Genomic DNA, 15842 nt, shown 5'->3' on the forward strand with positions numbered 1-15842 from the left:
GGTAGTACTGGGAATGATGGTGCGGTTGTGGTTGGTGGTGGTGTTGGGATTTATTGGGATTGGTTTGGGGTGGCGGTGATCTGGTTGGTGTTGGCGATGGGGACAGGGTCCATGGTGGTATCGGGATTGTGGTTTGCGATGGGATTGGTTTGGGGTGGCGGTGATCTGCTTGGTGTTGGCGATGGGGACAGGGGTCCATGGTGGTATCGGGATTGTGGTTTGCGATGGGATTGGTTTGGGGTGGCGGTGATCTGGTTGGTGTTGGCGATGGGGACAGGGTTCCATGGTGGTATCGGGATTGTGGTTTGCGATGGGATTGGTTTGGGGTGGCGGTGATCTGGTTGGTGTTGGCGATGGGGACAGGGTTCCGTGGTGGTATCGGGATTGTGGTTTGCGATGGGATTGGTTTGGGGTGGCGGTGATCTGCTTGGTGTCGGCGATGGGGACAGGGGTCCATGGTGGTATCGGGATTGTGGTTTGCGATGGGATTGGTTTGGGGTGGCGGTGATCTGGTTGGTGTCGGCGATGGGGACAGGGGTCCATGGTGGTATCGGGATTGTGGTTTGCGATGGGATTGGTTTGGGGTGGCGGTGATCTGGTTGGTGTCGGCGATGGGGACAGGGGTCCATGGTGGTATCGGGATTGTGGTTTGCGATGGGATTGGTTTGGGGTGGCGGTGATCTGGTTGGTGTTGGCGATGGGGACAGGGGTCCATGGTGGTATCGGGATTGTGGTTTGCGATGGGATTGGTTTGGGGTGGCGGTGATCTGGTTGGTGTTGGCGATGGGGACAGGGGTCCATGGTGGTATCGGGATTGTGGTTTGCGATGGGATTGTTTGGGGTGGCGGTGATCTGGTTGGTGTTGGCGATGGGGACAGGGGTCCATGGTGGTATCGGGATTGTGGTTTGCGATGGGATTGTTTGGGGTGGCGGTGATCTGGTTGGTGTTGGCGATGGGGACAGGGGTCCATGGTGGTATCGGGATTGTGGTTTGCGATGGGATTGCTTTGGGGTGGCGGTGATCTGGTTGGTGTTGGCGATGGGGACAGGGGTCCATGGTGGTATCGGGATTGTGGTTTGCGATGGGATTGCTTTGGGGTGGCGGTGATCTGGTTGGTGTTGGCGATGGGGACAGGGGTCCATGGTGGTATCGGGATTGTGGTTTGCGATGGGATTGCTTTGGGGTGGCGGTGATCTGGTTGGTGTTGGCGATGGGGACAGGGGTCCATGGTGCTATCGGGATTGTGGTTTGCGATGGGATTGGTTTGGGGTGGTGGTGATCTGCTTGGTGTTGGCGATGTGGACAGGGGTCCATGGTGGTATCGGGATTGTGGTTTGCGATGGGATTGGTTTGGGGTGGCGGTGATCTGCTTGGTGTTGGCGATGGGGACAGGGGTCCATGGTGGTATCGGGATTGTGGTTTGCGATGGGATTGGTTTGGGGTGGCGGTGATCTGCTTGGTGTTGGCGATGGGGACAGGGGTCCATGGTGGTATCGGGATTGTGGTTTGCGATGGGATTGGTTTGGGGTGGCGGTGATCTGCTTGGTGTTGGCGATGGGGACAGGGGTCCATGGTGGTATCGGGATTGTGGTTTGCGATGGGATTGGTTTGGGGTGGCGGTGATCTGCTTGGTGTTGGCGATGGGGACAGGGGTCCATGGTGGTATCGGGATTGTGGTTTGCGATGGGATTGGTTTGGGGTGGCGGTGATCTGCTTGGTGTTGGCGATGGGGACAGGGGTCCATGGTGGTATCGGGATTGTGGTTTGCGATGGGATTGGTTTGGGGTGGCGGTGATCTGCTTGGTGTTGGCGATGGGGACAGGGGTCCATGGTGGTATCGGGATTGTGGTTTGCGATGGGATTGGTTTGGGGTGGTGGTGATCTGGTTGAGGTTGGCGATGGGGACAGGTGTCCATGGTGGTATCGGGATTGTGGTTTGCGATGGGATTGGTTTGGGTTGGTGGAGATCTGGTTGGTGTTGGCGATGGGGACAGGGGTCCATGGTGGTATTGGGATTGTGGTTTGGGATGGGGTTGATGGTGGTGTTGGGATTAATTGGACGTGGAGTTGATGGTGGTGTAGATGTTGGGGTTGGTGGGTAGAGTTACTGATGGCACTTAGACGAGAGAGTGGGCAGTCTAAGACAGAGCAGAGACCTGACTGATGAAAGCTGTGGATAGTTGGATTTGTTCACTTTGACAGAAAAGGACAGTGAAGAGTAACATGGAGCGGGTGGTCAGTGTCTGAAGGTGCGCCGGAGGCAGCTTCCTCTGTGCCAGGAGCGAACTGGATAAATACAGGGTGCAGAACAGATGATAAGATGAGGGAGACGATGGCGGGGTACAGAAGTAGAGAGCTGACATGGACGCGATGGGCCAAGGGTACTCTTCTGTCTTGTAATCAATATGGAGAGACAGGAATTGAGGAAAAGGACAGACCCATTCAGGGAAGTTAAAATGCTGCGATTGGTGAGTTGAGAGAAATAGATTGTGTAGAGCAGAGGGCCTGGGAGTTTGTGAATTTAAGTATTGAGCAATGAAACTGGGATGATAACTCAAAGTTCGAAGTACATTTATTATCAACGTTTTATGCATTATCCAACTTTTGAGATTAGTCTCCTAACAGGCCGCCACAAAACAAAGACACCCAAAAAATCCATATATGTCCAAATACGTATGTATTGTGTGTATTGTGTGTGTGTGTGTGTCTGTCTCTGTGTTTGTGTGTATTGTATGTGTGTGTCTGTATGTATGTATTGTGCGTGTGTGTGTGTGTGTGTGTGTGTGTCTGTGTGTGTCTGTGTGTGTATTGTGTGTGTGTGTGTCTGTGAGTGTGTGTGTGTGTGTGTGTGTCTATGTCTCTGTGTGTATATATTACATATATAGTTATATATAAACTCTCTAAAACCCAAGGTGCAGAGTATAAAAACCACATCATCCCCATGTGTGTGTGTGTGTTACATATATAGTTATATTTAAGACTGTCTAACACCCAAGGTGCAGAGAATAAAAACCACATCATGCCCATTAAAAAGAATCCCTAAAAAAAGAGTAAAATATCCCATAGAAAAGACGGTTGAAGACCCAATATGCAATGAGAAAGAATCGTCATGCAAACAGTAACCGCAAATGAATAGTGTTTCTGAACTAAATTCTGCAAAGAGCATCCCTTTGATCAGCACAGAGCCAAGTAAACGCCATGGAGCAGCAACGATCTGAACTGCCCTGTACCTCGCCTCAGGCCCTGACGCCCTGACCTTTTCAATATTGCCGGGCAGTTAACTCTCCCCGTTAACATGAGGTTCTGCTGCTCCGAGCAGCAGACTGAACCAGCCTGTACCTCGTCTTGGACACTGACACCCTTACCTTTTCAATCTGGCTGACCTGGCGCTTAAATCTCTGTCCAAACAACGGGTTCTGCCATTTGGATACGGGGAACTTCACCACCTCGATTCAGCCTGTAAATCTCCATCCGAGCATTGTGTTCACGCGTGTCGATACACTCTGGGACCTGGGCCCTGCATCTTCGATTCAGTCTGTGCCCGACCTTTCACACTCTTTCATGCTTTCGGCAACGGACCCGCTGCCTTTCCTTGCCTCGGTTCTGCCTCCAAGGTCAACGGGAAGTTACAGACTATTACTTCTGATGAACATTTGCTAGAAAAAGTGTGTTAACAAAATATTTTGTTGCCATCCTTGATTCATTAGCTACCAGCCTGAAGTTGCTGAAGTTCACCAGTGCCATCTTAAATGGGAAATTTAAGCTGCAGAGGTTGTAGGGATAGGATTGAGATGTTGGAAGATCAGGAAATGGCATGTTTGGAGATGGGAAATGGGGAGCTCAAGAGGCAGGAACAGGGAGGTCAGAGAGGAAAGATCATTAGTATGAGAGAGGTGGGATCAGGGAGTCAGGCAAGAAGAGAACTGGAGAGTTTACAGATACTGGGAGTTTGGAGTTTGAAGAGATGGAACTAGGGGTTTCCAGAGGTGGAATGGGGAGAAGATGGTGGGCAGATATTATTATCTAGGGCCCATTGAGTCTATTGGGTTTTTCAGCTCTTGAAGTCTCTCGACCTGTTCCTGTAATAACGTAAGGAAAATGACGGACACATTCAGTAAGTGGGTCAGGCAGCATCTCTGGAGAGAGAGTCTAAGTTAACATTGCAGGTCCGTGATCTTTGGACAGTTCAGAGAATGTTGTTTCTGTGTCTGCAGAACATTTCGGTGTACAACCTGACTCTGCAAGTGGCAGACCTGGCTGGTGAAGGACTCTCCACCACAGCTACAGCCTCAATCTTCATCGACGATGTCAACGACAACCCCCCAGAGTTCACCCAGACTGAGGTTGGTGGAATTAGTGTCTGTCACTGTGGTGATCATTCAGAAATTTGGGCAGAATCACTGTGAAAGTCAAGGTGGAAGTCAACTGTTCCAGGATGTGATCAGGCTGGGTTTGGAACAGGATGGTGCTCCCGGATGCTCTGGACTGTCTGAGGCGCTTGGCATCATCACTGGGCCCCATGCTGGGTGCTGATCCTGGCAAATCTCACAGTGCTAGCTTAACTACAGGGCCTGAACCTTGACCCAGTCAATGCCCAGGGATGGCTGGGTCTGACCCAGTAAATCCATAGGGACACTGGGTCTGTCTAAGTTGATGTGGCTGGGTCTCCTTGAAGAAGCTTCAATCCAATGTCCAGCCCTTGTTCCTTCTCTGGGTCTAGTCCCAGGAGACTGGTGCCGGACCAGGTGTGGGACTGGGCTATAGGTATGCTGCCATCTCACCTTCAGACAGAGTGATCCCTGTCCCCGGCAGCCATGATGTTTGGAACAACACACAGAAAATGCTGGGGATCTCAGCAGAGCAGACAGCTTCAATGGTGGGGAACAGTCAATGTCATGACCTGAGTTCTTTCAGCAGTTTTCGGCAGGGTCTTGGCCCGTAACATCACTGGCTGCTTATTCCCCTCCAGAGATGCTGTCAAGCACCTTCACTGTCTGCGACAAAAAGTAGGATTTCCTCCTGGCCACCCACTTCAGTTCAGTTTCCCATTTCCAATCTGGCGTGGTGGTCCTCTGCTGCTACGATGAGGCCACACTCAGACTGCAGAAGCAACATCTAATATTGTATCTGTCTATCCTCCGGCTTGATGGCATAAACTTTGATTTCTCTAACTCCTGGTAATTTCTACCCCTTCCCCCTTCTCCTTTTTCTGCTCCTTATTCTGGCTTCCTGCTCACCCCTTCCCTTCTCTCCGCAGCCCACGTTCACCCAACCCCACTCTACAGCCCACAGCTGGAGTCACTTCCCTTTGGTGCCTTCCTCCTTCCTTTTCTCCCATGGTCCACCCTTCTTCTTCACCCTTTATCTTTTCCACCAATCACCTCCCAGCTCCGTACTTCATTCCCCCTACTCCCCACCCACCTTTCCCCTCGCTTGGTCTCACCTATCACCTGTGAGATTGTACTCCCCCCCTCCCCATTGTTAAGGCTTCTGTCCCCTTCCTTTCCAGTCAGTCTCGGCCCGAAACATCAACTGTTTATTCATTTCTGTCAATGCTGCCTGACCTGCTGAGTTCCTCCAGCATTTGCTATGTGTTTTCCATATTTCTGGTATCTGCAGTATCTCATGTTCAGAGCCACTCTTTGCAGACCCGCGCCCTCAATGCAAAATCCCATCAGGGCGGCTGTTGACTGTGACGTTTTCACCCTCGCAGTTCACTGTGGAAGTGCCGGAGGATGTGATGGGAGTGGAGATTGCGGAGCTGACGGTGGAGGACAGGGACCAGCCTGGGACCCCCAACTGGAGAGTGAACTATACCATCACGCAGGGCAATGTCCAGGGACTCTTCAGTATCCGCACCCAGCCCAACACCAACACAGGCATCCTGTTGGTGGAAAAGGTAATGGAAACAGCCAGTCACAAGTTGCCTAGCATTGAGACTTTGGGTAGGTGGTTTTGGGGAGTGCTGCACCCATGCTCACCAGCTATAGTGTTCGGCCCTTTCGACACATGTTGATCCAACTGAAATTGCCCAAAAATAAAAGACTGGGTTCAAAATTTAGGTTCTCTAGATGTGGGTCAATTTCCCTCTGGATTTAGATCAAAGGTCAAATTCCTAGTGGTGAGATGTCAGTGGGGAAGGGTGCAGAGAGCAGTATGGGATGTGATGAGTAGGGGACAGTGGGAAGGGTGCAATGTAGGGTGTGGGGGAGTGTGTATGGATGGGGAAGGGCAGGGAGTGTTGTATACTTTTTGCTAGGTCTTATAACTAAGAACTGAAAAGCACAGAGTGGATCTGTTCAGAGACATGTTTATTTCTAGCAATAATGAGAAGCATCTCCACTCAATGGCTGAAGGCAGCTTCTGATTTGCAGCTTACAAAGTTTGTTTTTTTATACAAGTTTTCAGGCTTTGCTTTGGCTGTTATCTGTTCTGCAGGCAGCTCCTCTGCTTCAATAAGCTGCACTTCCCAAGGTCGGCAGTAGATTAGTTACACAATTAACAGTGGTCAAGGACATTACATGGCTCCTGCTATGTACCAGCATGTAGCAAAGCACCATGGGGTTTTACAGGTTCCATTTTATAACATTACAAAATTAAAAACATAAACATTTCAAAGTTTCAAATATATTTTCACATTTCCTCCTTTTTGTCAATACATGACAACCCCAAAATTTAATAAGCTTCTGTTTTAGAATACAGTAATCAAAGTGATTTCAGAAATTCATATAATTATACAATCTTAGAGCCTTAGTCAAGCAAAATGTCCTTATCCTATTCCGGACCAACAGGTACCCATTTTCTAATACTGTCTTCTTCCTGATCCAAATACCTTGCACAGAAATTGCAGAGGATGACTGACAATATTGTAATATCAATAATCTCTGCATAATGCAGAGCAGTAGTCCACAATCCTCCCAACATTCCAAGTGGCGACAAGCTTCCTGTGGGCTTATAATTGTGGATCTAGTCTCCTGCTTCCTTAATCTTCCTTGTGGCCTCTCAGATGTGATCTGTCAAGAGAGTTATATTCTCTTGATTTATCTAATAAGTGCAACATTCTTGTCCAATCAGGGCACACGTGCTTCCTTTCTCAGATAAAACAAAGTCCGAAGCTATTTAGATTTGCGCTGGCACTATACGACCGCCACCAATTCTGCCAACAACTTAGACATTGCTTATTGAGTTGATGGAGAGTATGGACGGTTTCATTTACAAACAAGAGAAAATCTGCAGTTGCTGGAAATCTGAGTAACACACACAAAATACTGGAGGAACTCAACAGGCCAGGCAGCATCTGTGGAAAAGAGTATTGCCCAAAACTTTACTCTGTTTTCATTTGCTAACTTTTCCAATGTTGATACCATGTTAATTAGTTTCTGTGCTGCTTTGTTGGTTCTCTAGGCAAATGTTTCCTGGAACAACGCTAAATCCTTTTAATCCTGGGTTAGCATTGTTGTATGGGGGTATACAATATTGTGTTGGCGCGTGGCCAAGTGGTTAAGGCATCGGTCTAATGATCTGAAGGTCGCTAGTTTGAGCCTCAGCTGAAGCAGCGTGTTGTGTCCTTGAGCAAGGTACTTAACTACGCATTGATCTACGACACCAGTGCCAAGCTGTATCGGCCCTAGTGCCCTTCCCTTGGACAACATTGGTGGCGTGGAGAGGGGAGACTTGCAGCATGGGCAACTGCCGGTCTTCCATACAACCTTGCCCAGGTCCGTGGCCCGGAAACCTTCCAAGGCGCAAATCCATGGTCTCACGAGACTTAACGGATGCCTATTATTATGGGGGTATACCATCCTCTGAACACTCGCTGTTTCCAAATTAATATCCCTATCATCCCCAAATGACATTCTGGCTATACCGATAAGGGGAGGGCAATGTCTATGTTTCTGAGTCCCAAGTGTCATTCTGAGTTATAATGGAAATGAAACACATCTTGGGCTGAGGACTTTGACCTATTAAAGTAAGACATAAGACCATAAGGCATAGCAGAATTAGGTCATTCAGCTCATCAAGTCTGCTCTGCTAATCCATCATGGCTAATCCACTCCGCCCCTTCTTGCCATAACCTTGATGCTCCGACCAATCAGGATATCAATTTTTGCTTTACATATACCCACAGACATGGCCTCCACAACTCTCTGTGGCAGAGCATTCCACAGATTCACTACCCTCTGGCTAAAAAGAAATCCCCCTTACCTGTTCTAAAGGGTCACCCCTCAATTTTGAGGCTATACCTTCTAGTTCTGGATACCCCCACCACAGGAAACATCCTCTCCACATCCACCCTACCTAGTCCTTTCAACATTTGGTAGGTTTCAATGAGATACCCCCCCCGCCCGCAAGCTTTCTTCTAAATTCCAGACCCGAAGCTGCCAAATGTTCCTCAGATGTTAACCCCTTCTTTTCTGGAATCATCCTCGTAAACCTCCTCTGGACTCTCTCTAATGACAACAAACCCCTTCTGAGACATGGGTCCCAAAACTGTTGACAATACTTCAAGTGCAGCCTGACTAGTGTTTCATAAAGGCTCAGCATTATCTCCTTGTTTTTATATTCTATTCCCCTTGAAAAGGATGTCAACATCACATTTGCCTTCTTTACCACAGACTCAACCTACAAATAACCTTCTGGGAGTCTTGCACAAGGACTCCTAAGTCCCTTTCCACCTCTGGTGTTTGAATTTTCTCCCCATTTAGATAATAGTCTGCACTTTTGTTCCTTTTACCAAAATGCATTATCGTGCATTTCCCAACACTGCAGTCCATCTGCCACTTTTTTGCCCATTTGTCTAAGTCCTGCTGCAATGGCTTTGCTTCCTCAGCACTACGTATCCCTGACTTATGCTTCTCCCTTTCAAATTGTGGCATGAATTCAATCATATTCTGATCACTATCTCCTGAGGGTACCTTTACATTAAGCTCCCTATCAAAATCTGGATTATTACACAAGCCCCAATCTAAGATAACCTTTTCCTGAGTTGGCTGCTCTAAAAGCTACCTCATAGGCATTCAACACATTCCCCCTTTTGCGATCTGACACCAACATGATTGTCCCAATCCCTCTCTCCATCTGTTACCAACAGAGCCACACCACCGCCCATGCCTCCTGCCTGTCCTTTAGATACAAAGTATATTCTTTGATATTAAGCACCCAAGGATGACCTTCTTTCAGCCACGACTCAGTGATGCCTACAAAGCCATACCGACCAATCTCTAGTTGAGTCATGAGTTCATCCACCTTGATCCATGCTACATGCATTTGAATACAGCATCTTCAATCCTGCATTCTTTGCCCTTTTGAATTTTGACTCTGTGGTACAATTTAAGTCTTTGCACTGTCTGTATTTGTATCCAATCATTGGCTTGTCTCTCCTTACATTCATATGACACCCATCATCTACTTGTAAACCTGCTGGCTCATCCTAAGCTCTATCATACTGGTTCCCATCCTCCTGTCATAGCAGTTGAATCCAGTCCCAACAGCTCTGGGAAAACTGCCTACGAGGATATTGGTCCCCCTCGGATTCAAGTGAAACCCTATTGTACAAGTCCCTCCTGCCCCAGAAGTAACAGTTCATCTCTGTTTCATTGAAGGGCATTGATGGGTAAAAGGGGCACTCCCATCTCTACATGTGCTGGGACAGCCATTCAAACCCAGCAGCTTGAGTGTTCATGGCAGTCACATCTTTTGGGGACAGGACACAAGCTAATTCAACCATCAGCATTTGGACTCTCAGTGGTTTTCCTTCCATCATTGGCCATCTTCTTACAGTGAGAGGCGTGAATCCACGTTGCCTTTTCTCTTACCTTGATGGCTGTATCAGCGACCAGCAATACCTGAAATGGTACTTCAAATTGAGGTTCCAAACAGTTCTTTCTTCTAAATGCTGTTACGTACCCCGTAACTGGGTTGCCAAACCAGCAGAAATGGATCACTCAGTTGGAGTCTGGATTACTAGAACTAAGGAAGTTTTATTAAAGAAACAAGCAACATAGTAATCGAAAGGATAATAAATGCAACAGTTCAGCAATAATAAACACACATGCGCACAGAATTAGGATAACAGCATCAATCAAGCTCTATCGGTAAATGACCAATTTCAAAGTGACACAAAGTTCAGTTCGCAGTAATCGTTGCCATGGCGATGGACAACGTGGGGGGAGGGAGAGAGAGAACGACTGATCATTCAGAAACGGCTTCCACTCACAGACCGGCGATATTGCTCACAAGCAGCTTTCGGGCGGGTCCTTTGTGATGTCACCTGAGGTCACCGACTGTGACCCCTCCTCCAGATGCGGTCGATCCTCTGCAGTGAACCCGGCACCCAAGCGAGGGCGGACACACACCGGGTTCCTGCTGATCGTACCTTTCCACCCTGTGCGTTTATGGCCCGGTACTTCCCACCGACTTGTGAGAGGTGCACCGCTTCCAGGGTCTCGTTACCTCGGGTGTCGTGTGTGTGCTGCCTTAGCGAACCTGTCCCTTTTTATCCCCCTGCTGGGGTATCGCCTGTCCATCACTTCAATCAGTTCAGGGTTCAAAGGGGGAGCCGCTCTAGACAGCTCTCTCTCCCGTCCCTTCATTACACATCTCCAGATCGCCCGTCCATCACTCCAAACAGTTCAGGGTTCAAAGGGGAGCCGATCTTGACAATACCCAGACTGATGGCTCCTTCATTAACATCTCCAAATGCTGCTTCATTGTTCCTTATCTCTCCCTCCCCTGAGGACAGGTGGCAGACCAACTGCTGATGCCACTGGTGCTAACCCAGGCCAGCAAACATCTTAATTTATGTGTATTCTCGTCACACTTCCCCCCTTTAAGGATTTTTACCAGGAGGTAAAAATTACAAACATGAATACATTATTTGATACACACACAAATATACATCTTTATCAGCTATTTGGCTAACACAGCGAGTTTGAAGTTGTCAACACCTTGACAGACAGTCAGCCATCACATTTTATGTTTCTTTTATATGTATTATTAATAATCCCTTGACCAGGCTCCAATTTAGCAAACTTCATAGTGGCCAAAAACACTGATGAATTGTGATCAATGTAACCTCTCATTTGGTTTTGTCCCGGACCACAATAAAAAGGGTCGTCCCATTCCGACTCAGTTTTCTCTCACAAGGGTTTAGTAGGAGGGGGAGGGGTAGTGACCGCAGAGTTATTGCAAAACTTCCTACAGTACCCCACCAGCTCCAAGAGCCTTCTGAGGGCCCTCTTGTCTGTTGGGGTTGGGAGGTCAGCGATAGCCTGCACTGTAGCTTGCATCACTGCCAGCTGCCCCTGTGTCACCACAATTCCCAGGTAAGTGACCTTCGCATGGCCGAACTCATTTTTTCAAGGTTCACTATCAAGCTGGCTTCAGACAGCTGTATTAAATTGCCAATACACACCTCTGTTTTCGTCAGCCCTTTAGTCACTGAATTACTCATTCTATATGGATGTTGTTTGCTAGGCGGACCTATTGTAACAGACACCCCCCAACGTCCCAGTTCTTTGCATCGCCTCAGGACAATCAAACACACGGATGCGAGTCCTTTAATTACTTCTCCTAAAGAGCCGCTTTGTTCGGGGATTAAGGGAGAGACCTTATCAGTAGACCTGGCCAAAACAATAGCCTTCTCCCATCTGATCGATCCCATACTAATCTTTTCAAAATGTTTTTTTTCTCTTATCGGGGGGACCCTAGTTTCATTGATTTCCACGCTAACACCGACTAGGTTTGTTAGCATATCAAAAGCCTGTGACCATCTCAGTTCGCGTCGGTCATGATCAATAACATCCTTCCCCCTGGGCAGCCGGTAAACCTCTTTCATGATTCCACCAACTGTTTCCTCCAGCACCGCAAAATGTCCACCGGGGGGGTACCTCGTGGGCCATGTTAAAAACCTCATTCCCATAACCCTTTTGCACCACCCCCCACTCCTCATCTGCGGGCACGGTACCTGGTCTCCCTTGCTTCCTTAGCACTTCCTCCCCCACACAATAGCCTACTAGTTCCCTTGTCGAGTCTGTGTCAGAGAGAGCTGTCTCTGCCGAAACCATCAGCCCCTCGTCTCGCTCCCGCGTCTGCACAGATTCTTTCCTGGCTACTGCTACGTCTATCCCAGCTCCCTCACTACCTCTTGCCTCACCACACTCCTTCTTTTCATTTTCTACCCCCTTCTCGTACAAGGCTGGCAGAAACGTTTCAGCTAAATTTACTACCGCAGTCCCGTGATGAACCTGTGAGTCCATGGGCGGGGCCTCAATGTTGGCAGGCTGACCTGTCAATCTCACTGCTTCGAACACGATTCCCCCGGCGAGGTCATTACTGAGCAAGACTTCCACGCCTTTCATCGGTAATTCGGACCTCACCCCGATCGTGACTAGCCCAGAGACCAGGTTGCTTTGTAAGTGTATCTGGTGCAAAGGGACTGCCTCTGTCCCTTCCCCAATACCTTTGACCTCTACCTCCCCAGTCTGGGTCTCTGAGCTAAACTCTAATACACTCTTCAGTATTAGTAACTGACATGCCCCCGTGTCTCTCCAGATCCGCACTGGAACTGGTTTTAACCCCTCCTTCACTGACACCAATCCGGCCGAGATAAACCTCTCGCACCCTTCCTGAACTTTGGCAGACCTGTCCTTCCCTAGCGGTTCGCTTAACAGCTCGATACAGCCATTCAAAATCGCTGTCTTCCCTTTTCCCGTCTCCTTCTTTGGGGCAAAGCACCTGGACGCAAAGTGTCCGACTTTCCCGCAATTATAACAGACGACCCCAGGAGACTTCCTACCAGACTGCTCCTGGTCTACCTTATCCTTCTCACTAGTGCCCGGCTTACTTTCTGACTTTTCCGGCGGATCTCCCCGCCGTCCTGACTACCCTTCTGGTAGCCTTTACTCGGGGCAAACTTCATTTTATGCGTCAACGCATACTCATCCGCTAACTTAGCAGTTGCGGCTAACGTGGCTGCCTCTTTCTCATCTAGGTAGGGTCTCATACCCTCAGGGACACAACCTTTAAACTGCTCAATCAGGATCAGCTGTAGCAGTCTGTCATAATCCCCCTCTACCCCCTTTGAGGCGCACCAACGCTCACAATATGTCTGCATCTCACGGGTAAACTCTAAATACGTGCGGTCCCACTGCTTCCTCGCATTCCGGAACCTCTGCCGGTATGCCTCCGGGACCAACTCATAAATCCTGAGGATGGCCTCTTTCACCACCTCATACCTCTGGGCATCTTCCGCAGACAAAGCTGAGTAAGCTTGTTGGGCTTTTCCTTTCAGTACACTCTGAAGTAACACAGCCCACTTATCCCTCGGCCAGTCCTGATTTATAGCCACTTTTTCGAAATGGAGGAAGTACTGATCCACGTCGGTATCGTCAAATGGGGGAACCAGCCTAACCTCCTGGGTCGCCCGGAACCCTCCACCTTGGTTCGGCACGAGCCCCTGCTCTGCCCTTATCTTTAACTTCTCCAGCTCAAATTCCCTTTCCCTCTGTTTCTCCAACTGCTGCAACTGTCTCTCTCTCTCTTTCTCTTCTCTTTCCAACTGTCTCTCTCTCTCTTGCTTTTCTACCTCTCTCTCCTGCTCTTCTCGCTGTAACTGTCTGTCCCTCTCTTTCTCTTCTCGCTCCAACTGCCATACCCGGAACTCGTGCTCGAGTCTCAGTTTTTCAAGCTGCACCTGTACCGCGTCTCCAGCAGGTTTTTCAATAGACACCACCTCCAGCTCCCCTTGGGGAAACACACCTTTAGATACATAGTGCTCTACGATAGCTCTGTGTATCTCCTCTCTCCTCATTGTCGACTTCCCCTTAGCAAGATTCAACCGTTTGGCCACAGCTACCAATTCCGATTTCCTGGCATCCTCTAATGCCTCCAAGGTCGGCGCCTTTATAATTTCCTCAGCCTCCATTTCTGCTGTTTGTCTTTTCTTTCTTTCGGGAATTTTAACCCAATCAATTTACTCCGTCCCAAATTTAGCGTTCAAAATCACGGACGAGAATCCCACTTATGTTACGTACCCCGTAACTGGGTTGCCAAACCAGCAGAAATGGATCACTCAGTTGGAGTCTGGATTACTAGAACTAAGAAAGTTTTATTAAAGAAACAAGCATCTCAGTACTCTAATCAAAAGGATAATAAATGCAACAGTTCAGCAATGATAAACACACATGTACACAGAATTAAGATAACAGGATCAATCAAGCTCTATCGTCGTCTAGGGGTAAATGACCAGTTTCAAAGTGACGCAAAGTTCAGTTCAGTTCGCAGTAATCACTGCCATGGGAGATGGATGGTGGGGGGGAGAGGGAGGAGAGAGAGAGCAAAAACGAATGAATATTCAAACGGCTTCCACACAGACCTTCGATATTCTTTGTAGTCAGCTTTCGGGCGGGTCCTTTGTGATGTCACCTGAGGCCACCGACTGTGACCCCTCCTCCAGATGCGGTCGATCCTCTGCAGTGAACTCAGCACTCAAGCGAGGGTGGACACACACCGGGTTCCCGCTGATCGTACCTTTCCACCCTGTGCGTTTATGGCCCAGTACTTCCCACCGACTCGTGAGAGGCGCACCGCTTCCAGGGTCTCGTTACCTCGGGTGTCGTGTGTGTCCTGCCTTAGCGAACCTGTCCCTTTTTATCCCCCTGCTGGGGTATCGCCTGTCCATCACTTCAAACAGTTCAGGGTTCAAAGGGGGAGCCGCTCTAGACAGCTCTCTCTCCCGTCCCTTCATTACACATCTCCAGATCGCCGGTCCATCACTTCAAACACTTCAGGGTTCAAAGGGGGAGCCGATCTTGACAATACCCAGACTGATGGCTCCTTCATTAACATCTCCAAATGCTGCTTCATTGTGCCTTATCTCTCCCTCCCCTGAGGACAGGTGGCAGACCAACTGCTGATGCCACTGGTGCTAGCCCAGGCCAGCAAACATCTTAATTTATGTGTATTCTCGTCACAATGCCCACACCACCTACAGCACTGCATAGCTTACAGTTTCAGCGTCTTGGCATTTAAGGTCCGCTGCTGGTTGCTGGGCTTCTTTTACCCAATACTGTCGTGATATTCCGTGATGCTTTGTGTCAAGGCGATGCAAGAATTCCACATGCTCCCACCCAGGTTGTGGATGTCCATTTGTCTGGTTCCCAGTGCTGCATCAGGTGGCAGGCACAGGGACTGTCATCTTATGGTTCATGTGGGGACACCCCAGTGGTTTGAATGGTAGCACCTGCTTCCACTTTAGTCCACTTCCTTCACACATTCTGCTATGTTTATTCTTAACACTGTGTCCTTTCCACTTGGCCCACTGACTGAGAATGGAAATGTTGATCCACCTATAAGGCTTTACAATTCTTTAATTATGTCACCAGTAAAATGGATGCCATTGTCACGAGGAAGTCTCCCCAGGACCCCACATTGTGGGAGGATTATTTCCTTTAACAAACATTTTGCTACTGTAACTGCATCATTCTTTCTACAAGGAACCCATCGTGAAAACACATCAATAATGACTGACACATACTTAGACCCTTCACATGGAGGTAATTCAGTGAAGCCCATCTGTAAGTATACAAAGGCTATCTCATGGCAGGGTATGAGCCTCTGTTACTTGTACCAGTTTTCCCAGACTCTGTAAGGCACAGATCATACATTGTCTACAGATTTGTTCTGCAACTTGAGGACTGAAAGGGCATACCAAGTTTGGGTTACTCCCCTCTTGCCCACATGTGTGAACTTGTGAACACATTGGACAATCCACGGTATCAGTTTACCTGGGATCACAGTGCGACCATCGGCACACTATCGTGGTGCTTACGACCCTTTTGGA

General features: G+C 48.6%; 1 protein-coding gene across 2 annotated transcripts in view; it reads left to right on the forward strand.

The window, feature by feature from the left end:
* The window catches only part of cdh15 (cadherin 15, type 1, M-cadherin (myotubule)), a 110060-nt gene that overhangs the window by 52449 nt on the left and 41769 nt on the right, over positions 1 to 15842 (forward strand). For both annotated transcript variants that reach the window (XM_072280056.1, XM_072280055.1), the window contains exons 6-7: positions 4216 to 4344; positions 5715 to 5900. In XM_072280056.1, the coding sequence (XP_072136157.1) occupies positions 4216 to 4344; positions 5715 to 5900 (315 nt within the window). The remainder of the gene's footprint in view (positions 1 to 4215; positions 4345 to 5714; positions 5901 to 15842) is intronic.

This window comes from Mobula birostris, chromosome 15, assembly GCF_030028105.1.
Source record: "Mobula birostris isolate sMobBir1 chromosome 15, sMobBir1.hap1, whole genome shotgun sequence".
Taxonomy (NCBI): Eukaryota; Metazoa; Chordata; class Chondrichthyes; order Myliobatiformes; family Myliobatidae; genus Mobula; species Mobula birostris.